Source organism: Aspergillus aculeatus (assembly GCF_001890905.1).
Source record: "Aspergillus aculeatus ATCC 16872 unplaced genomic scaffold ASPACscaffold_23, whole genome shotgun sequence".
Classification (NCBI taxonomy): Eukaryota; Fungi; Ascomycota; class Eurotiomycetes; order Eurotiales; family Aspergillaceae; genus Aspergillus; species Aspergillus aculeatus.
This window is the reverse complement of record NW_017962998.1, coordinates 99,986-120,993: the sequence shown is the minus strand read 5'-3', so window position 1 is coordinate 120,993 and position 21,008 is coordinate 99,986. Positions and strand designations below refer to the sequence as shown.

The 21,008-nt window shown below is 53.4% G+C and overlaps 6 protein-coding genes across 6 annotated transcripts; 4 read left to right on the top strand and 2 right to left on the bottom strand.

Annotated features, from left to right (window-relative positions):
• Positions 1-1,339: 1,339 nt before the first annotated feature.
• On the top strand, positions 1,340-2,387 carry ASPACDRAFT_48318 (putative formin binding protein; the record flags this gene model as incomplete). Its single annotated transcript, XM_020202105.1, has 2 exons — positions 1,340-1,363; positions 1,461-2,387. 2 exons carry the CDS (start codon positions 1,340-1,342, stop codon positions 2,385-2,387), a joined length of 951 nt encoding a protein of 316 aa, XP_020051209.1.
• Positions 2,388-4,144: 1,757 nt separating this feature from the next.
• On the top strand, positions 4,145-7,254 carry ASPACDRAFT_48317 (putative C6 finger domain protein; the record flags this gene model as incomplete). The annotated part of the gene is made up of 3 exons (XM_020202104.1): positions 4,145-5,518; positions 5,934-6,339; positions 6,392-7,254. 3 exons carry the CDS (start codon positions 4,145-4,147, stop codon positions 7,252-7,254), a joined length of 2,643 nt encoding a protein of 880 aa, XP_020051208.1.
• A 500-nt stretch (positions 7,255-7,754) lies between these two features.
• ASPACDRAFT_37088 (D-mandelate dehydrogenase-like dehydrogenase) lies at positions 7,755-9,021 on the bottom strand (the record flags this gene model as incomplete). Its single annotated transcript, XM_020200270.1, has 4 exons — positions 7,755-7,853; positions 7,923-8,584; positions 8,689-8,903; positions 8,969-9,021. 4 exons carry the CDS (start codon positions 9,019-9,021, stop codon positions 7,755-7,757), a joined length of 1,029 nt encoding a protein of 342 aa, XP_020051207.1.
• A 445-nt stretch (positions 9,022-9,466) lies between these two features.
• Positions 9,467-10,041, top strand: ASPACDRAFT_127756 (uncharacterized protein). The gene has a single exon (XM_020197059.1). The coding sequence runs from the start codon at positions 9,793-9,795 to the stop codon at positions 9,997-9,999; it is 207 nt and encodes a 68-aa protein (XP_020051206.1). The 5' UTR covers positions 9,467-9,792; the 3' UTR covers positions 10,000-10,041.
• Positions 10,042-17,658: 7,617 nt separating this feature from the next.
• On the bottom strand, positions 17,659-19,803 carry ASPACDRAFT_127747 (putative tubulin-specific chaperone). Its single transcript, XM_020197058.1, has 3 exons — positions 19,562-19,803; positions 19,048-19,498; positions 17,659-18,996 (listed from the first exon to the last, which is right to left on the bottom strand). Exons 1-3 carry the CDS (start codon positions 19,728-19,730, stop codon positions 17,811-17,813), a joined length of 1,806 nt encoding a protein of 601 aa, XP_020051205.1. The 5' UTR covers positions 19,731-19,803; the 3' UTR covers positions 17,659-17,810.
• A 137-nt stretch (positions 19,804-19,940) lies between these two features.
• On the top strand, positions 19,941-20,884 carry ASPACDRAFT_127746 (spliceosome assembly protein PRP11). The gene is made up of 2 exons (XM_020197057.1): positions 19,941-20,050; positions 20,119-20,884. Exons 1-2 carry the CDS (start codon positions 20,039-20,041, stop codon positions 20,821-20,823), a joined length of 717 nt encoding a protein of 238 aa, XP_020051204.1. The 5' UTR covers positions 19,941-20,038; the 3' UTR covers positions 20,824-20,884.
• The last annotated feature ends 124 nt before the right edge of the window (positions 20,885-21,008 follow it).

Here is a 21,008-nt window from a genome sequence, read left to right as displayed (position 1 = left end):
ACGCAGGATAAACCGCTGAGTGGTACTTATCCTCCTCGATCCCCGCGTACAGAGAACCAAGGCAACTCGATCGTGCATACATCCAGCCCAGCAGCGGCGCCCTCGATCCTTCCACCTCCTCAAAGAACGTCAGCAAACTCTCATCCTCGGGCTCCCACTCATCCTCACTTGGTTCATCTGGCGGCTGTTTGTGGGTCTCTCCATCCGTCCACTCCCCCCGGTAGAATCCCCGATACTTGTCTAGCGTCCAGTTCCGCTCCAGCACGATGATCGGAGCACCGTGGCGCTCTTCTTCCGACCGTGCTGCCTGGAAACGCTCTAAACAGTAATCATCAACGATCAAACACATCCGGTACTGCGGAGTGTCCGCATCTCGCATTGCCACCGCGCCGGGCCCGTTCCGTTCTTCGGTGGTATCGGAGACCCAATCTGCAAAGCGAGTGCGGATAGCATCGCGGGTCGCAGGGCCAATTCCCGGTCCCCCAACCCTGTTCTTATCCAGAATGGGCACGTCAGGCTGGATTACCGGGCAGTAAAACCGGGGGAACAGCGCGTTGGTTTGAACCTGGTTTAGCTCAACCTGCGCAGTACGGAAATTCTCATCCTTGCGGATTTCAGTGTAGATGCCGCGGCACAAGCTGTGCAGACAGGCTGACCACAGCTTCTCCTTGTCTTCTGCGTTGGCGGGCGAGGTGGTGAACGCTCGGAAAATTGGGAACCCCCAAGTCCTGCCATTGAAACGCTGAAGAAGTGTGGAGATATAGGTGAGGTAGTTCTCTTGATTGCGATGAAGAAGGTCTGGAGGAAAGTCTAGGGGAACATGTGTGAGAGGAGGACCTTACGGATGGTGACGCGGTTGATGTCCTCCTGAGGAATGGTATACCAGGGGTGGAAGTGGTGTCGTTGGATTAGTGGGCCATGCAGACGGGGATTGAGGATGGACTTCCTCAGGTCTGTCAAGGGGCGGGGCAGACGCATTGTAGCGAGCTCTGTCCCGTGGGGTTATCGAGACAGAGAAAGAACTGTGAAAGATTATACGGGTAGAAACTGGGAGGGAATGGTATCGATATATATTGTACCTTGTGCTTATATTTACCTACTTAGTAGATCTATGCGTCGAGGCCGCTCTTACCCTTTTATGACTAGCGCAATCCGCATCTGTGGGGCGAGCATGGGCGACCGACAGAGCGACGCTCCGACGCTCCGACCCGTCGCAGTTCGCAACAAACCCACCCAACGCCAGTCCGAACCGCCTGAATCTCCATCAACTCTCACCACTTTTCCTTCTCACGCTCAATTTTAGCCTCCCCTGGTGAGAACTGGGCCGCCACACAACAGTATGGCAGAATACTGGAAATCAGCAGTAAGCTTCCTTTCCCCTTGCTCCCTTCCTCTCTGCGCCCTCCGTTGCCCTCCCAAAACCCAAACCAAGCCACCTACTAAACTAAATTTCTGCGAAGCCAAAATACTGGTGCAAGCAATGCAAGATATTCATTCGCGACACCCCCTTCGAAAAAGCCCAACACGAAGCCACGGGCAAACACCAAGGAAACCTCAAACGCTTCCTCCGCGACATCCACCGCAACAACGAGCAGCAGCAGCGGGAGTCCCAGCGCGCCAAGAGCGAGGTCGAGCGGCTGCGGCAGACGGTCGCGGGACTCAATGACCCTAGCAAAGGGGGCGATGCCGCGGGGGCACCGTGGCGGCAGCGAGAGACTCCCAAACCCCAGGAGAGGCCGGTGTCGATGGAGGAGCGGAAACGGCAGATGGCGCAGTTGGCGGAGATGGGGGTGGCGATTCCGGACGAGTTCCGTGGGGAGATGGCACTAGCGGGGACGTGGCAGACTGTTTCGGAGAAGGTGATCGATAGTGGGGAGGAGGGCGGTTCGACGGCGGGGAGGTCGGTGGGAGTGCGCAAGCGCAAGTTGGAGGGGGGTAATGGTGGTGCCGGTGATGCTGATGTTGATGAGGAGGAAGCGGAGGCGAAGAGGGAGGCGGAGAGGTTTGTCTCGAAGGGGTGGGGGTCGTCGGTTAGGAGGTATCCTGGGGCCAAGGAGAATGACACGGATCTGGATGCGCTGCTGGCGTCGACGAGGGAGATTAAGAGGGTGAAGCCTTCGGACGTCAAAGCGGAAGCGGACGTGGATGCGAATCCGAGAACCCAGCAGGATGCAGCGCACGCGGGGAAGCAATCAACAAAAGGCCACTTCGTGCCGGTCAAGTCGGAGGGAGAAGTGCAGCCTGCAGAGTCGGATGAAGCACCTGCTGTCAAGGAGGAGCAGGCAGGGGATGATACATCGTTGGAAACTGTACCGAAAACCGAGGCTGAAGAGCCAGCTGCTGGAGTTGTGTTCAAGAAACGCAAACCAAAGGTCATGAGGAAATGAGTGCGCCACTAAATTATGCGATGGAACAGTTCAAAGGGCTGAGACGCCCTTGCTGAGGGAAACCGACGCCTGATCTACGATGCAACACGCATGCTGTCACTGGACGTTACATCCAGAAGTACACCAGCTGCATGAAATGTCTCAGCTGCAAATGGCTTCAAGAGGGCTCACTACAAGAGACTCATAAATGGTCACGAAACAAATATCCACATTTACATGGATGCCAAACAGCATAACTGTGCCGATCTGGTTCATCATGGAGGTTCATCATGAGCCTCGGGAGTGTTCAGGTGATTGGAGCTCGGCGGGAACACCAACTCCAACTGAACACCCAGACAACTGCAGATCTAGCCTTGGCGGGCAACTGAAACCGCATCACCAGAGCCGCACCCCATCTGTAGATATTACTTTTTCCAGTTGGCAATCAAGCCAAAGCCTCGAAAATCGCTTGATGGTTTGAACGGTTGACTTGAACTTTGTGGTGCGCAGATAATAAATGGCGCGCTAGAAATTACCGAAATGAATAGACTCAACTAAGAATACTGCAACAATTCCAAAAGAACACAAGAACCAGATATTAAGCATAATTATAAGGAGCACATTGTGCTGTTGTACAGTACCTTGTCAGTTGTTGAATATGGATTCAAGTCTGGTTGCCACTGACTGACCACAGACCGTTGGACCCTTCCCTTTTTTTGCATCGAATTTTTCTGCCCGTATTAATTTTCCCCGTCGGCGCAGACCAAACCAAGAGTCCGGGGACTGACTGACTCTCTCTCACTCACTAAACTTCTTCTCTTCTCCCTCTCTCTCTCACCCTCACTATTCTTTCGCGGCCCCGAAGCTCTCGCGCTCTCTCTGCCTCGCTCGTTTATCTGCGCAACAGCCTTTTCCTGTCGCATTCCCATTCTTCCCCTCCCACCCCCAAATGCGGAGATTATTTGGTGCCGCATTGCGTGTTTTGGTGCTATAGTCATTCGGCTCGCTTCTTTTCGCTTATCTGGCCCAGTGCATGGTGAGTAAACGAGAGCTTCTTCCCATTTGCTTGTCCCGATCCCTCCCCTCTGGCAACCCCCCCGACACGCACTCGACCTTTGTCTGCCTCGGTCATTGTGACTTGTCGATTCGCCGGTTTGTTTCTTCGACCGGGTTAATTATTACCGGTTACGCATGGTATCTCGACCTCCGCCAGTTTACCATGTACGATTCTTCCGCCGTGGCAGTGCCGTCCTGGGGTCGGATTCGGGGAGGCTTTAGACGGTCGCATCCAGCGTTGCCCGGCCTGACAAGGCTGCACTGCCTCTTGGGACACAAGATGAAGGAGCTTGGATGTTTGGACGGGGCTTGATCATGTTAGGGAACGGTAGCCAACGCATCGTGGATCGTACCAGCACCCTCTGTATGCGGACAATTTTCGAGGGAATCGCGTCGGAACTCGACACCCCGACAAATGCGCGAGCCAAAAGTACCGACCAGTCTCGACACCAACTGTTCGATACGAATAGCCATGATGTCCTGGGGTTGCCAGAGTGTCGTTGGGTCGCGTTAATCGGAATCAGCCCACTAACATGCTTTTTCTTTTGAGTTAGAGAGACAGCACCCATCGGCTCCGCATTCCCTGCAAAGTCTTTGCTAGCGGTAAAAGTCATCCGTGGCCGACCTCGACCCGTCCGACAGACCAGAAAGCCTTTTCAAGGCTCGAATACATTTATTCTTATCGTACGCAGGGGTGACAGAGGCGTCGAACTCTTATCAATATGGCGGAGCCAACGGATTCGACGAATCCAGCAGAGGAGGCGCCCAAGCCGGCTCCCGAGCCGACTGAGATGCCTTCTGCTGAGCAGCCCTCTGCTCAGATGCCTCCTGCTGAAATCCCTCCTGCTCAAATACCTCCCGCTGAACAGCCTTCTAATGAGCAACCTGCCCCCCAGCAGCCTCCCTATCAGCATGCCCCTCATCAGGAGTCTCCCCCTCAGCTACCCCCTCAGCAACAGCCTTCCCATCAGCAGCCTCCCCATGAGCAGCCTTTACATGAGCAGCCTTTACATGAGCAGCCTCCCCACGAGCAGCCCCCCCCTCAGCAGCCTCCCTATCAGCATGCCCCTCATCAGCAGCTTCCTGCCGAACAGCCTCCTCTTGAGATGCCCTCGGTTCAGATGCGGTCAACTGAGCAGCACAACAGCGAGCCGCCAGTAGACCACGCGCTTCCCCATAACGATACCTCACTCCCTCCAATCGATACGACTCTGCCAGCGATGGAGGAACACGAACGTCTCAGTCATGAACTGCCCCCAATCGATACGACGATACCGTCGCTTCCTCCAATTGATACCTCTTTACCACCGCTTGACACTACGCTTCCAGCTACGGACGGACTACACACCGAGGAACCCGATTTCTCGTTCCCGGAATTAAAACAAAGTGATACCGATGGCCATGGGGTGGACCATTCACACCCACCAGGAACGAATGGTTTCGACTTTCCCGATCACACGCCCCATTCCTCGACCCCCGCTCCCTCCTATCATCCTCCGGTGAACGACACGCATTCGCAGCAGCCCGCTCAGCAGGAGCACTCTCATTTGTCCCACCACACACATCAACATCAGCAGTCCCCACACCCAGGTCAACCGTCGCAACCCCAAAACCACTACGAGCATCAATACTCCCACAATCAACATCATCCGCAGCAGCAGCACACGCCATCGCAGCATGGATCGCCATCTCAACACCAGCACGGTCCGGGGCAGTCGACACCGACACAACCGCACCAGCAACAGCAACAGTACCAGCAGCACCAGAGCTCGGACATGTATCACAACCACCAGTCCATGAGTGCGCCGTCGATGCAGACCATGGATCATCATTCGATGCAGGGACAGCACTCCCAAATGCCACAGGCCCCCATTGGTTCGCCCATGCCCTCAAACATGCCTCCGATGACGTCCGTTGGCCAGTACATGACGGGATACCCTACTAATGTTGGTCAAATGGGGATGAATGCCAACTCCCAGATGCGATACCAGCTTCCAGGTGACCCTAACAAGATGTTATCGGGCGGGAGACACAAGAAGGAGGTCAAGCGTCGGACGAAAACGGGGTGCCTAACGTGTCGTAAGCGACGAATCAAGGTATGTGCAAAAACAGCATGTGTGATTTTTTCGGTCGATAATATGTGTTCTGTTGTGAGGGTAATGAATGTGGGGAGGAAGGAGGGGAGGTGAAACTGACCTGCAAGGAGGGCGGGCGGGCGGGCAGGCAATGGCAGGCGGTCGCAACAGGCGAGTGTTCGCTTGCGCCGCCGCAAATGTTTGTTCGGCTCGCCGAACCCCGCCTGTCGCTTGTTGTTGTTCTCGCCCACTCACCACTGTTGGTGCTTTCTTCCCCGCCTAACTATTCACGCTCACATTTAATTTTTGATACCCTGAGCGGTCACTTCTTTGTGTCACTCTATACCCTTTTGTTTTTCTTCTTTGACCTCTCCTCTGTGAATTTTGGGTTTGTACCCTTCATCGATATTCCCGCTAACTGCTTAATGCACACTAGTGTGACGAGGGTCATCCTGTCTGTCGGAACTGTGTCAAAAGTAAACGGGAATGTCTAGGTTACGACCCCGTGTTTAAACAACAACCAACGCCTTCTGCTATTCAACCCGCCCCTAATCCGCATCCTTCTTTGGTGGTCAATCCTCAGGATCCTTCCACCTCTTATCCTCAAGCTCCTCCGGGCTACGTACCTGCCGCGTCGCAACCGTTTGCTCCTTCTGAATCGCCCAGCACGTCAACCGACCGCTACGATAGCTACGGAGCGCCCGTCGATCACTCCGCCGACGTGAACAACCAGCAGAACATGGCCAGCATACAGCATGCCGTTGAAGGAGGCCTGCAGCCGACGGTAAACCCGGCAGCAACCAATGCTACTGGTACCCCGTCGGAGGCTACCAGTTTCAGAGGTATACTCTTCTACCTACGATGGTGTTGTAAGCATGCTAACTCAGCCCGCAGTGAAACAAGTGCAGATCAGCGACCTTCTTGCCCTGCGAGGAATTCCCCCTCCCCCTCCACACCCCATCACATCGCTGCCGCCTAACCGGCTTGAGGAAATCCAAGCCGTGTTCCTCGCAACGTATGCTCCGGCCATCGACAAGTTCTTCGAAACCAGGTGGTTCCAGGATAAAGCGTTGGCCCATTTGCTGGCAAATGCACAGCTCATGGCGGAGTACTCAGCCTTGATCGATGCCTTCAACGACCCCAATTTGAATGACCCGAACGTGGTTGCTCGGTTGGAGAGTTTCGAAGCGTCAGTGGTGTGGAGCTCGATGACCTTGTGCCGTCATGTGATGAACGTGTCCGGAGGTGCCCAGCCTGAGTACGATCTGCTAGCGTCAGCGAAGAGGCTGGACGTGATTGAGGCGATGATCACGGGCGAACATCTGGACTCCAACCCTCTGAGCCAGTTCCCTACCCGGGAGCCGGCTGCCAATCCCCCCTCGCTGCCGGATCAGCTCACACAGCGGTCGTTGGACTTCTGGAGCGCCGTCGGATACTTCCTCACGCTACACGACAACGAAGCCAGCTCGGCCAAGGAGATCGACGATACCCTGGCCCGCTGCCGCACATTGTTGGACACGTACGAGAACCGAGATGTGATCTATTCGATCGCTATTGCGCGCCACCTGGGACAACGGTGGGCGGACTTTCCCCGCAGCTTCCCGCAACCGATCACGACGAACGAGAAGGATGCGGGAGCCAAGCTGTATGTTGCACAGAAGTTCCTCGAACAGGAGGCCGGCGGCAAGGGCACGACACAAGTTATCAAGCGCATCTGTGGCATGGTCGTTCGGTCCTGGATTGTTTCCCGGGAGTGACCAGCGGGGTTATTCATTCTTTCTGATGCGAGCAATTTGCGATCTGTCATATGAAAAGCGCGTCGGTACGCTGCGTACCGATTCACCATGTTCTACTAGACTTTCTGCCTGGTCATCAAGGGGGGTCCCGCCAACAGTAATCGCGGGTGGATAGACCTCACACCTGCCAGGCGTGTTGGGCATGGGTAGAGAAGTCACACCTGGGCCCGGAGTTAGGCATTGGATTGAGTTTTCTTTTCATTTCTTTTTTATTTTTGGTAGCAGAAGGACGGGCAGTTCATGGCGTTTACGGCTGCATTACCTGAACAGGTGTCATAATTGCTTCGTGATGTTGCTTTTGTCTGTGGAGAGGGGACTGTATGGTTCGGCGCTAGTGTCTAGACACTTCGTCTGAAGACAATGAAATAATGAGACCATTGTACATACACAAAAAAAAGCAGACCGATTCTTAACCTCTATTAACGTGTCTATGCTGTATAAACAATCTTGTTGTCTGTCGTTCAAAGGTCTGCCTGCTCGGGGACGGGACTCTTCAACTTGCCCGTCTCCAAGGCGGAGCGAATATTCCCGATCGTCCATTCCTCCATTGCCGTTTGAGTCTGCAGTCATTGACTCTGTTAGCCACCCCTCATTCCCCCCCGAGAAAAGGAAACGGGAGAAAAACTCACCTCGACCGTCCATGTCCCCATATGCGGCACGAGCACACAGTTGGGGTTCCGCAACAAACCGGAATGCACCGTCGGCTCCTCCTCAAAGACATCCAACCCCGCCGAAAACACCTTCCCGGAGTCCAACGCCTGCACCAGCGCCTCCTCATCCATGACCGCGCCGCGCGCCGTGTTGACCACCACCACCCCATCCTTCATCTTGGCGAACTCGGCATGACTGATGATGTGCCTCGTCTTCGGGTTGAGGGGTAGGTTCAACGACAGCACGTCACTTTCCGCGAGCAGCTCGTCGAAGCTCACGTACTCCGCCCCGTCGGCCTGCTCGGGCCCCAACGCGCGCCGGTTGTGGTAGATGACGCGCATCCCGAACGCCTCGGCCTTCCGCTTCAGGTTCCGCCCGATCCCGCCCATCCCTAAAATGCCCAGCGTCTTGCCCTGCGGGTCGTGGCCTAGGGCTGGTAGGGTGCTGCCGGGTTTACCCCGGAAGTCCCCGGTGCGTAGGTTCTGCATGCCCGCGTTGAAGTTGCGGAGCGCGCCCAGGATTAGGAACATGTTGACGTCGGCGGTGGCGTTGTCCGGCGCTGTGGGGACGTTGGAGACCCGGATGGGTTTGGGGCCGCGGGTGGTGCAGGCTGGGATCGAGATTTGGTCGTAGCCCGCTCCTGTTCCTCTTGTTATTAGGTGTGGGAGGGGGGGTAATTGGGGTGTTTAGAGTGGTGGTGGTAAAGGGTTAAAGGGCAGGGTTGGGCTAGGGGCAAGCACGCACCACAATGAGCAATCCACACCAACGACGAGGGCAGCACGTCAATGATCTCCTGGTCGAAGAGGCCGGTGATGTTGATGGATCCCAGGGTGCGGTAGGCCGCGACGACGCCGTCATACTTCCCGGACTTGCATTCCTGGATGAACTCCTCGCGGTTGGTGGCGGTCGTTTCGAGGAGGTCGGCGATGTCGCTGAGGCCCGTCCAGGTGGCGTATGCGCTGGGATGGGGTTAGTGGTGGTGCTGGTCAATTGGTTTGCTAGTAAAGGAGGGGGGGGGACGCACTGGTCGATCTTTCCGATCAGCAGGACCTTGGGTTTGGGGCTGGTTGAGCCCATTGTTGCGGTGTTGTGCGGGTTGTACTGTACTATGAGCTGGTGAGATGGTGTCGATTGAGCTATTGTATAAGGTAAGGTGATGAGGGGTAGTTCAAAACATACCTTGAGAATTGCTGGTGTGCAGCTGGAAAGAAAGTGGGGTAGACAAGAGATTTATAGATGGCCGACACTGGCAGGCGAGACGCACGGAATGCAATACCCCGAACGGAAAAGAGTTTCGGGTGTAGACCGTGCAGAAGGTCGATAGCACTGACTTGACGGGCGGAGTGACAAAAACAGTGCAAGTGATAGGGAAATTCGATAACGTGAGCTCTGAAGGTCGACCCCACGTGCCCCGCGCGCCCTTCGCACTTATCGCTCGGCTTCCTCTCCGAGTGGTTCCTGCCCTTGATTGGTGGAAGATTGGCCTTGATAGGGCGTCTCCTGCTCTCGGCCGACTCGCTTATTCGATTTGTATATACTGCTGTTGGATGTCTGATGATGGTTGGGAATAGCTTAACTGCTGGTTTGGGTGAATAGATCCTGTATTGTCTTGAGGAGGATGTTGATTGTCGGTATGAATTGGTGCTAGATGGGATATTCACTAGGCAGGAAACTGCTCTTTCATTGAAGGCTGAAGCTACACAGCTGGATCTTCAATACTTAAGCTCCTCTGGTTTCCTCTTTCTCTTCTTCTACCTCTTCCATTTTCTCTTCTGTATCCAACTTCCTTACACACTGAATCTGTACTTCTAACCTTATCTTGCATCTCCTCCATCATCCCGAATCATCATGGCGAGTTCTCAGGCTTGCACGTGGTATACTTCAAATACATCAAAGGCTGGCTCATGTTCCCCTGTTCTCAAAACCACCTCGTCGAAGCCAAATCAGGAGTATCTCTGGCAACCTATCTTCTTTTTCACCAACGCCGCCGCCACCGCCACCACCGCCACGGCCGTGCCCGGCCCCCTCCACAAACGACGACCTTTTGTTGTTTAGGCTGGGTGGTTTTTGGGGGCTCCCATCGCAGGCCATGCAGGATCTTGCGGTCTGGGACGCTCAGTATGAACTGGAGCAGCGCAACCCCGCGGCCGCTTTTTCTCTTGCCTTCCGGCCGAACTATATATCGGTGCTGGGCCAGATAGTTGGCGATCTCTGTGAAGGGGAGGTCGGGGGAGAGGGCGGAAAGTGCAGCTACTATATACGCTACTAGGGATCTTTCAAGGGCTGCGTGACTGTGGACGGCTTTTTCAGGGGCGGCTGCGCGAACTGTGCTATGCACAGTAAGGCCTCTCGGTGCTTGCGGCGCCGTAAGTAGCCCGTAGCCTGTGTTTTAATCTGGTTCTGCTTAGAGGTTGGTTGCTAACAGTTCTTTAGCCCCCTCCAGCGGCTAACTCAATCATACACTCATGACATGATCAGGCAGCTCGAACTTGTTCTCCGCCGAAATTGGAGACGCTGTCTCTGACTGTGTACGACTTCCTGGTGCTTGTTCTTCCCGCAACACTTTTGAGACAGCAAGGCTCTCAAAGCATTGATCTCCGAATCAAACCCTCAGTCGTGGCACCGGACTTGCTAAACATCACAGGGTATTCATTTTTAAGCCATAGTACCGAAAGACCCCGCTTTTGTGTCAACCCAACAGAAACAGCATCATTGGGGCCTGTGCGCCCACGCAAATATCATTATCACCTTCATTTTCACACTTCTGCTCTTGTTATCTTTCTCGATGAGTATTCTCTCTACCCTCCATTCAGACTGCAATGGCTTCAGCCATTCCGCCTCGCCTTTATTGGAGAGAGCTTATGAATGAATTAACAAGTTACGCGGCATTTGGCAACAACGGGGGCTCTCAAAAGGAGACCCAAATGGAGAATTCGAAGCCAGAAAATGCCTGGTATGGACATGCCAGTGGCATTCGGCAGCAATAGCACAGGTACTATATTCGATCAGTTTATCAGCTTAATCTCCAGAGAGACCAGAACTAGGTCCAAAAGAAGTGCCGGCATCGCAAAGCGCTGTAGAGAATGGGCGTTGCTGTCGAAGAAATGGTAAGTCCGTATTGCTAGCTCATCATGGATGATAGAGGCTGAGCGCCTTGGGAAGGCAGGAGCAGCAGAGAAAGTGGAGGTAGCGCGCCAGCTTATGAAGGCAAGCAAGCTTTGCCAGGCCGTCGAGCTTCACATACAGGCTCAGTGCAAGGAACAGGGAGCGGCCAAGGGCGGCGATATCGGGGATGGTCTCGCTGTGAGGGCTGCGAGCTATCTTGAGGACGGCATGGAAGCCCTGGAAGAGGACTGTTAAAACTCTGATAAGCTTATGGGACCCTTGAACCGCCTGTTTGGGCAAATCAGCCGCGGCGGAGAATCTCGAAGCTATGAGAAGTCCCGTCGAAAGACCTTGAATATCATGATGCGCAAGATTGATATTGTGGTAACTAATCCGCTGAATTTGCCCGAGATATCGCGGCGAGAGCTTTTCCCTACAAACCTCACTATCGATGAGGCGACTTTCTATCACGATCTGGGATGGTTTCTTGTCTTGACGAAACTTCCTCAAGTGGCATCCTTCTCGTCGGCGACTACAACCAGCTGTCGCCAATGTGCTTTACACCTCAGGGCCGTGAAGCATGATTCAGCTCGGCTATCGAAAGGCTCATTAAGAAGGGCTATCAGACCTGCGTACTCAACATACAGTACAGGAGCAAACACATATTCACGAGACCACGTCGAAGGTCTTTCACGAAGGAGCAGGAGACAGCTTTGCTCTCCAGCGGAGATGGGGCAGGAATCTCACGGCTTTTCAATCACCGTAGAGCTGTGAGGGACCAGATGCACCACAGCCACTTCCAAGAAAGAAAAAGAAGAGCAATACAACCTTAATACCTCTCCGGTCGGATGAGCAGCAAGCTATAGAGAGAAGGGTGACTGCTCCACAGCCCCCTACCTAGCAGCCAGATTGCAGCTGTCGAACAGCCAGGAAAAAGATGAAGGCATGGAAAAGTCTGATGTGAATCTCATGTTCACCACGTTGGCTGAATGGTAACAACAAGCTGACTTTTTCTGTAGCTGCTTGATAGCTTCGTATCGAACCGACAAGATAGAATTCGTGTCCGGATTTTGGCAAGGGTTGTTCGCAAGTGTGAACATCCGCTATCTCTATCTCTACTCGGATCAAGAGAACCGGTCTCACCAACAGCATATTTGTTGCCTTTGCTAAGTATTCAACTCAGAACACGAGCCCAGTGCGAGGTCAGCAATGGCAATACGGAATGATGGGTCGGCTTCAGTCCAGATTGATTATACGCTTTATGACAGAAAGCGAGTTCGGTTGGCGTTCAAAATGGTGTTGTCGCTATTCCCAGCGAGGAAGAACGTCTGGACTTTTGACTGGAAGATACATTCAGCCCTTTCGCTTGGCATCAGCTAATTCCGACAAGATCGTAAGGGCAGAGAACGGAATCAAGTCTGGAAAGAATTCTCAGACCTGAGTCAGAGCCTTGTACAAATCTGCCACCTTGTCGATAAGAGGAAGGCCCATGCATCACTCCCACAAGCGACTTGACGAAGGCACATCTTGCATGATCTAACTCCAGGTCATTTCACTTGGAACAACCAATACTTCTCACCATCGAGGGGGCGACCATGTACACCGCCCATTTGTACAACGCTCTGCAGCAGGAAACGCTTGCCCCAAGCCATCCGTCCTGATTGTGGGGATGAGATGCTGTTGCTGCTCGGAGTATGCAGTTTTGTGTTCGTCCATGAAACTCCAATTCCTTCTGTCAGCTGACAGTGAAGAAAAAAACCAGAAAAACAAGATATGTTTCCGGCTACTTCCCACTCTGCACTGGTTATAGCGTGGAGCGAGAGTCATACACCCACCAGGGGGCCAGATAGACAGCCGATGTGCTTCTCACAAGCAGAAGAAGATGGTAATCATCAAAGCCAAACACTTTCCGCGTAACAGTCGGCCTGGCTAGAAGGAATATCACCGCTGTTCGGTGCTCAAGTGTGAACTGCAGCATGGCCTGGCGGGCGTTTACAATAGCAGTCAGGCCTAGTATATCACGTACGGCATTGTAGCAGTTGGTGACAGGGCCTGGATATAAGTTCCCGGTCAACTCTGGCAGCCTGGTCTCCTTGGATTCCAATCTTGGATGCCCCCGTCGACCTGACGCGCCTGTTCTGAGTATCTATACAGACCACGATCGGATACATGAGCTGGTAAGGATCATTCGGCGTTAAATTGGACACTGAACGACAGGCAACCCTACTGCAGGGCTCACCCAAAGCTCCAGCATGGACGGAGAACCCATATCACAGAGGCGAGACCTAAAACAGATGATCTCCCTTGCACCATCATATCGCTGTCAACGACGACAGCAGAAGTAAGAAGCAAGAAGACCCATCTTCTTCAAGTTACTGTCAAGTTCAAACAGGCACTTCCTCATGCGGGCCGATGGAATATGCCGTGGCAAGACAAAATGCTCACAAAGCCACGGACATTCTCTCATATACTCAAAGATAAGTCGTTCTATGTCTTTGAATGAGATGCTTGACGTACATCACAATCCTGGCGACCAGATCATACGGGTTGTGATCCCTCATTATCAACGCTCGTTCCAAACTCTTCAGAATGAAGTTCATGTTGACACCTGTGACTCGGGACTGCCTACCCTCAGATGAGGATGTTCGCATAGAGCGAAAAATCGCGAAGTCAGATGTCTAATTTGGAGCCTAGGTCCCTGTGGACGACGCCAACTGGCTTGAGTCATTTGGTATCGAGGACTTCTTGATGAAGGAATGGTTCCTGATATAGCTGATGCAACCTTTGAGTGACGACGACGATGCTTTATTCAATGCGGCTGACTCAGTTGTAGATGGCTCTGACCAAGAGGACTACAATGAGATTACTGAAAATCCCATTCCAGTAGATGATACCCAGCTCATAGCGGAAGCCGAGACATACGCGATACTCGGCTTGAATGAGACTACCGCTTCACAAATCGGTATCTGACTGATCTAGTTTGTTCTAGGCACTTCAAGTTGTTTCTGCTTTAAGCGAGTCATCTCGAGCGAAGACACAAGAACGACAAGCAGTATGGAGATTCGTCTTTGCCACGAAACCAGATGGGACATTCGTCCACTCTGAACAAGATTTGGTTTCCAATATCAGAGGAGATTATCGCAACCGTTATAGGGGGTTCCTCAACCCGCACACCCACACATCAAAGGAAGATATCAAACAACGTTTGGCACAGGCAACTCTTACTCCCCGCACAAACAGAGGGCTGTTTAGGTCCCCGCTGCCTAATGAGGAACTGGAGTTGAACAGAGCTTCTAGTGCTGTTGCAAAAACATCTGATACTCCTCTGCCGGCGGCCGCGATCGCATTAGAGGTGGCTGAATGGAAACTTGCCCAAGAAAGGTCCCGTCACTACACCAACGAGGAAAACCTCCTACGAACCATACGGTCCCAGCGAGAGACGAAGGCGCTCGGGCAGCGTTTTATCTAATCAAATTCAGGTACCATTGCCTCCGCTACTTGGCGTTGTCTGATCTTGAAGACCTAGAAAGATTCCGTCGAGTATCTCACCGGATCTAGACCTTACCAAGAATGCATTTTGCAAGGCGGAGCAGCGCCTCGCGTCGAAGAAGGCAAGCGTCTTATTGCATTAGTTCCTCGAGCATCTCATCAAGCTTTGGAGACCAGCAGCAATGGTTAAATTATCAGCCAGCTTGACTTCTCGGTAAGGGTTCGTTGGCTGATTAAGGCAGGGTCAGAGATCGAGACAGCGAGAACCGCCCCCCTACAATGAAAGGACCAGAGTATGAAGACTCGAGTTTAGTCTAGAATGTGTCGTCTCACTATAGGACGATAGTCTGAATGTGGAATTCTTGTAAGGAAGAAAAGGTGATAAGCATATGTTAGTATCGACGGACATGCCCTCCGTTCGCCTCCGACATGCTTTGCACTGCGCTTGCTGATATATCTATACCCACTTGATCTCAAAGAGCCACAATAACCGAGCACTTCAAAGCCCCATAAAGGCATTTCTGCGGGCAGATCAATAGCTGATTGGTTCTCTCCACCAAGACATGAAGCTCTGGGCACTTTTGCGCTAAGGTACTATCTCAGTCTCGTGCAGATCTCAATGCTTCAGCAACGACTAATCATGACCCTTATCGGGTTGCGCAGCATAGAGTTGGCGCTTAAAGCCAGTACAAGTGACTGGCTGAGTGCGAGCCCAAGCAACATTACCACACTGAGCAGGAAGCTGCACGTCTACTGGGGGACAGGAGTAAAAACCCTTCGGTGCGATCAGCTTCCGTGTCGGACCGCACCCCGCGTGATCCCAGAGAGAGCAAGAGGGCAGGTATTCGAGGCCAGAGGCGGTGTATAACCACTAAGGCCGATTATCCGGACATCGAAGAAGCCCACGTTTACCCCTCCTCTGGTGCTCCGGGGACGTACACAAGGTTGAAGGACATCGTTATAGATGCTATTCCAGCTCCATATAATGAAACTTCCCTTTCTGACCTCGCAAATGAGGGTGGAATAGGGTTCAAATACTTCATGGATGACGACATGGGTGGAGCAGCTACATTCGAGAGTTTCGTGCTGTGTCGAGTCCCAGCGAAAGTCATTGCATAATTTTCATAATCTTTGACCAAATGCTCAAAGAGGCGAGTGACTCATCGCCGCCGGACTCTTCAGCTGACATCAATGACGATAGGGTTCATGGTTGCAAAGCAAAAGAAGCGTAAGGCTGACGAGCGGGGGAGATATTGTCTTATTGTGTAAGCACCGTCCTCGGTTTCGCCGATGCCTCCTTAGATGTCCCATTAATACGGGAAACCAGGAGATAATGCGCTACAAGAAGGCTTTCCAGACCGACTCAGATGCACGACCTCTCCAACAATCGGAGGATCCCAGTGTTGTAGTGGAGTCCATCGCGTTGTGTATACAACGTACACAATACAAGGCCGTTGAGTGTGATCCAGTGACCAAAGAAGAGCTTGCAGAATGACCAAAGCTGGGAAAAGATGATGATCCTATACTCTGGAGGTTCTTATGCCTGCATTCTGAGAGCACCCTGCTGAGTATCTCCGTGCGCCTTGCTTAGAGACATTGTTCATCTCAAACATACCTGCACATTCGAAGCTGAAAACCTTTTTGAAGAGTGCGAGAGTATGAATGCGGAGTATATGCACTCATTCTCGAAAAAGACGACAGTATTCTCTTCTTCTACATGGGTTTGGTCACTGAAGCAAAACGTGGAATCGGGGCTCGTATCGGGTGTCATCAGCGGAAGAATGCATTCCTCAAATTGATGAAGATAGGCCTCTCGCCTATCCTCTCTTTCGTATCAATCATAACTGCGTTTTCAGTGCCAGCCTTGGATAATGAGATGGTCAATCTTTACAATCATGCTTTCCTTTCGCCGGCCGGCAACTGAATAACCGTGGAGTCAAGGTACATGGAGCAATACGTCCCTAGCATGCAGCCGACTCTGATCATACCGTGTACTTGAGGGCATATCTTGTAGCTAGCAGGCACGCAATGCAACTAACCAATTTGCTCAAAGAGGAGCTCTTTCAATAGCCACGTGTGAGCCTCTCACAGGAAAGAACTCAAGTCCTGAGACATGTCTCAGCTGGGGGATCAATTTTACCCTCTGTGCGACTTCCAAGATTGCTGGATTAGTGAAGACCCGAAGGGTCAAGCTGGAGGGGGGGGATTTGGACACGGAGAACGCAGGGGTATACATGGACGGGTCACTCGTGGCCCTAAAGTTTGTGACGCAGGCACCGGATGATGGAGCGTGGGCACTTGTCGTCGACGAAGTCAGGAAGATCTTGGAGACCTTGGGCACCTCCGCTAAGTCCGTAGTCCCGAGGAAGGGATTCTGGCTGGTGGGGATCAAGGACGCCTCCAAGGCTCACATGGCTATCGGAAGCCTGGTGGAATTCGGTTACAATGATCACGTGCATAAGGGCATAATCGAAAAATACTATACCGGAGGCCCGAAACGGTTCGTGACTGACTCGGTTGGGGCAATCAGCGACGAGGATCTCATCAAGCTTATTGCGACAAACGTCCCCGGCATTGACTTCGAACTTGCAAAACAGGCACTGGGAGGGACCGTGGGGCCAAAGAGGCAGGTGGATTTTTGACTGCACAATTCGACATACAGCAATGGCAACCCAAGAGAGGCAAAATTGTTGATCAACTTACTGGCAAGCCAGATTACTGCACGGTCAGACTCTCAGCTACCAGCTGAACTCGTCAGGCTTGAGTCTGCAGAGATACTGCCACACCGTCCACCTAGTCTCAGTCGCAATGTGCTTTGCTATAAGAGAGCAGGCAATTGGCCCATTCCTGCAATGGGATCAAACCCAGGCGGTAGTTGTTATGACTACCGAGTTCCAGAGACATTCAGATCTCTTTCCATGACAGAGCAATGGAGAAAGCTCTGCCGGAAAATACGTCATGGCTATGATAGCCGACGAGAGAAAGATACTGCACATTGCTAGCGGAAGGTTATAGAATGAGAGGGAAAGCAGAGGGCAAGACTGGCGTGCTAGGGAAAATGTTTTGACAGGATGCATATCATGCGAGCCTGGTGGTGACGAGGAATGAGCAGTTTTGGGGCAGTAATGGCACGCTTCTTGCAGTTCATCTTGGATAATTGAGTTCTGTCTCTAGTTTGATTCAACATAACTCAAGAAGACTCTAGAATAACCTCTAATCAACATGTTCGTCTCGACAGAGAAATTGTTCAGTTTGACCATGATTCTGTCACCTCAACGTAAATCCACCACCTCAACCCTCACCCGCACCTCCGACACGTCAGCCTGAACCCAGAACCCAATGTCTTTGGTCGATTCCACCAACTCCACTTCTCTCTTAACAAACCGATCCCCGTCAGCATCTGCAACCCCTCCGCGCTCATCCTCCCCCTCACTATCCCACTCCTCATCCTCCATCTTCTCCCGACTAACCGGATCCAACTCATCCGTCTCCCACACCAACCTCAGCCCATAGGCAGGGAGCCCAAACAACCGCCCCGCAATCGCCTTGACCTGGTACGTATCGAACGACCGGGGGATCTCTCTCGTTCTGACCACCTCATCCGCATTCCCCTCGGATCCACCACCACCCCCCCTCTGGGCCCTCAAACAAAACACAAACTTCACCAACCGCGCAGCCACAGACCGAGGATTCACCACTCTCCCGGCTGCGTCCTCCGCACTCGTCCTCCGGATCTCCGGCTCACCGTGCAATTCGCACAGCTCCGCATACCGCGGATGCTTGGCCAGGATCACCGGTTCTTCCGCTTGGGGTGTGGCGGAGAGTTCCTTCGCGATGAGGGAGAGGTAGTACAGTTCGCCGTTGGTGCGGTCCTTGGGCGTGATGGTGCCGTAGTTCAGGACTTGGAGATTGGCTATCCGCGCGAGTGTAAGCATGTAGGCTTCGTCGACGGTCATGGGTTTCTCGGGGAGGCCCGTGATGGAGGTCGGGCCGACGGGCCCGTCGAAGAGCGGGTTGGTGGAGATGCGAAGGGTCGTGAGGGCGGGGCATGTGGTGGGGAGGTGGTTGAGGAAGAGCCAGGTGGAGATCTTGTTGCGGGAGAGGTCGAGGGAGGTTAGGGTTGGGAAGATTAGCGGGGTGGGGCCTTCGGGGGTGGTGATGGTGGTGATGGCGTTGGAGCGGAGGGACAGGTGTTGGAGGTTGGGCAAGGAGGTCAGGGGTTTGAGGGCGGAGAGGGAGGTGAAATCGTTGTTTTCGAGGGTGAGGCGGGTGATTTTCTCAGACAGTGGTGAGGAGATAGTGGAAAATTGGTTGGCGGAGGCGGAGAGGAGGGTGAGAGAGGGGAATTGGTGGGTGATGGCGGAGATCTCGTCCCAGGCGAGAAGCGTCTCATCGAGGTATAGCTCGGTGATCTTGTTGAATGTGAGGCCTTCTCCGACGGGGCCGAATCGATTGCCACTGGTTCACTGTCAGAACACGTCCTGCCCATTCCGTAAGATAGAGACATACCCCAGCTTCAAGGACTTGAGGTGCTTGAGTCGCTCGCAGATCCTCGCCACGGCGCTCCAGCAAGTCAGCAGGTTCCGACTCAAATCCAGCTCCGTGATCTTAGGGCAAGTCTGCTCGATCTCTTCGTACGCAGAATCCACTTCTTCCGTGGTAGCCTGGTGGCCTAAGACACCAGCGACCCGCAAGCCATCCAGCAAGACGATCTTCAGTTCCTGCAATTCTGCCAGCTGCTTGCGGATTTTGTCGAACCCGACCTCTTCGACGACCTTTCCGCTGATCTGGATGGGCTTTTGCAGGGCGATGGAATCTGTCTCCTGGCGCTGTCGAGCAAGCTCCTGCTCCAGGTACTCCGAAGCGTACTTCTCGCGCAATGCCTCGACCAGCCCGCGCGGCTTGTCCGCTGGGCGCGACGGACGCACGAACGACCCAGCCGTGGGGTGGTTGCGCAGACCTGTGTTCATCAGTGCATGCTCTTCGACAAGAAAGCACACAGCATCTGCAAGTAAAAGCTCACATGTAAAGTATCTCACCCCCTTATGCTCGCCCGAATGCTTTCCGCGACTCGGATCATCCCATTCCACACCCAACCAGTCGCCGGCGGTACCCTCTACCGTGCCAACATAGCGAACAGTACACAAATCCCCAGCATAGGATCGTCGCTGACCAACAGCCGGAGTATCCATAACAATCTCAATCCTCAAGTACCACCTCAAACGATCTCAACCATGAAAATCAGAAGATACTCCGTAGTTAAAAAGAGATATGCATATCCATTGACAGACGATACCGCGGGACCCACCCCGGAGCACAAACCAATGACAACGCCACCGGACCGCTTACCTAATCCAAGCTTCCCTCTCCGCCAAACTGCCATCCCATCAATGATTCCATCCATCCCATCTCCAACACCACTGCAACATACCCTCCACCCCTCACCTTTGAACCCACCACATAACCCCGAACCAGAGCCTATACAGGCGCAAGTCCCAAAATGGACTACCAGGTACGATCCCCCATAAACCCCCATCCCCTCTCAACCCGTCAGACCCACCCACTAACACCCCCATCTAGAACCGCGCAGGCTCGAAATTCGGCGGCGGCGGCGTCGCCTCGCACAGCGCGACGAACGCGGACCGCCGCGAACGGCTCCGCAAACTGGCCCTGGAAACCATCGACCTGGACAAAGACCCGTACTTCTTCAAGAACCACGTGGGCTCGTTCGAATGCCGGCTGTGCCTGACAGTGCACCAAAACGACGGTTCGTACCTGGCGCACACGCAGGGCCGGAAGCACCAGACCAACCTGGCGCGGCGCGCGGCACGCGAGCAGCGCGAGGGCAAAAACCAGGACCCGTCCGCGCTGCCGGGGGCGATGGGCGTCCAAGTGAAAAAACAGACCATCAAGATCGGCCGGCCCGGGTACAAGATCACCAAGATCCGGGACCCGCTCACCCGGCAGCTAGGGATGTTGTTCCAGCTCCAATATCAAGAAATCACGCCGGGGGTGACGCCGCGGGTGCGGTTTATGTCGGCCTTTGAACAAAAGGTGGAGGAGCCGCCGGACAAGAGTTTTCAGTATCTCGTCGTCGCGGCCGAGCCGTATCAGTCTTGTGCGTTCAAACTGCAGGCGAGGGAGATCGATCGGCGGGAGGGAAGGTATTGGACGTGGTTCGATGAGGATAGTAAGGAGTTTTGGGTGCAGATTATGTTCAAGACTGAGCGCGAGGAGAGGTATTCGGGTGTGCCGGGATTGGCACCGGTTGAGCCGAATGTTTGAGCACTTTCCTTTTTTGTTTTGTTGTGTTCTGGTTTCCGGGATTCGGGTGACGCTGGTGTTTTGTGGACCAGGTCTTTTTTTTTTCTTTTTCCCTTAAAATGCATGTATCATTTCTAGCTTCTGGGTGGCGTTTTGTTTTCAGGGGCTTCTCGATTCTTAGATACTCGGATACTGATACTGGCAAC

Coding starts and splice junctions, on each gene's coding strand:
- ASPACDRAFT_127756 (XM_020197059.1), top strand. CDS start 9,793: ATGGCGAGTTCTCAGGCTTGCACGTGGTATACTTCAAATACATCAAAG.
- ASPACDRAFT_127747 (XM_020197058.1), bottom strand. CDS start 19,730: ATGGATACTCCGGCTGTTGGTCAGCGACGATCCTATGCTGGGGATTTG. Junction 19,499..19,561: donor GGGGGTGAGATACTTTACAT/GTGAGCTTTTAC, acceptor TGATGAACACAG/GTCTGCGCAACCACCCCACG. Junction 18,997..19,047: donor CTCAAGTCCTTGAAGCTGGG/GTATGTCTCTAT, acceptor ACAGTGAACCAG/TGGCAATCGATTCGGCCCCG.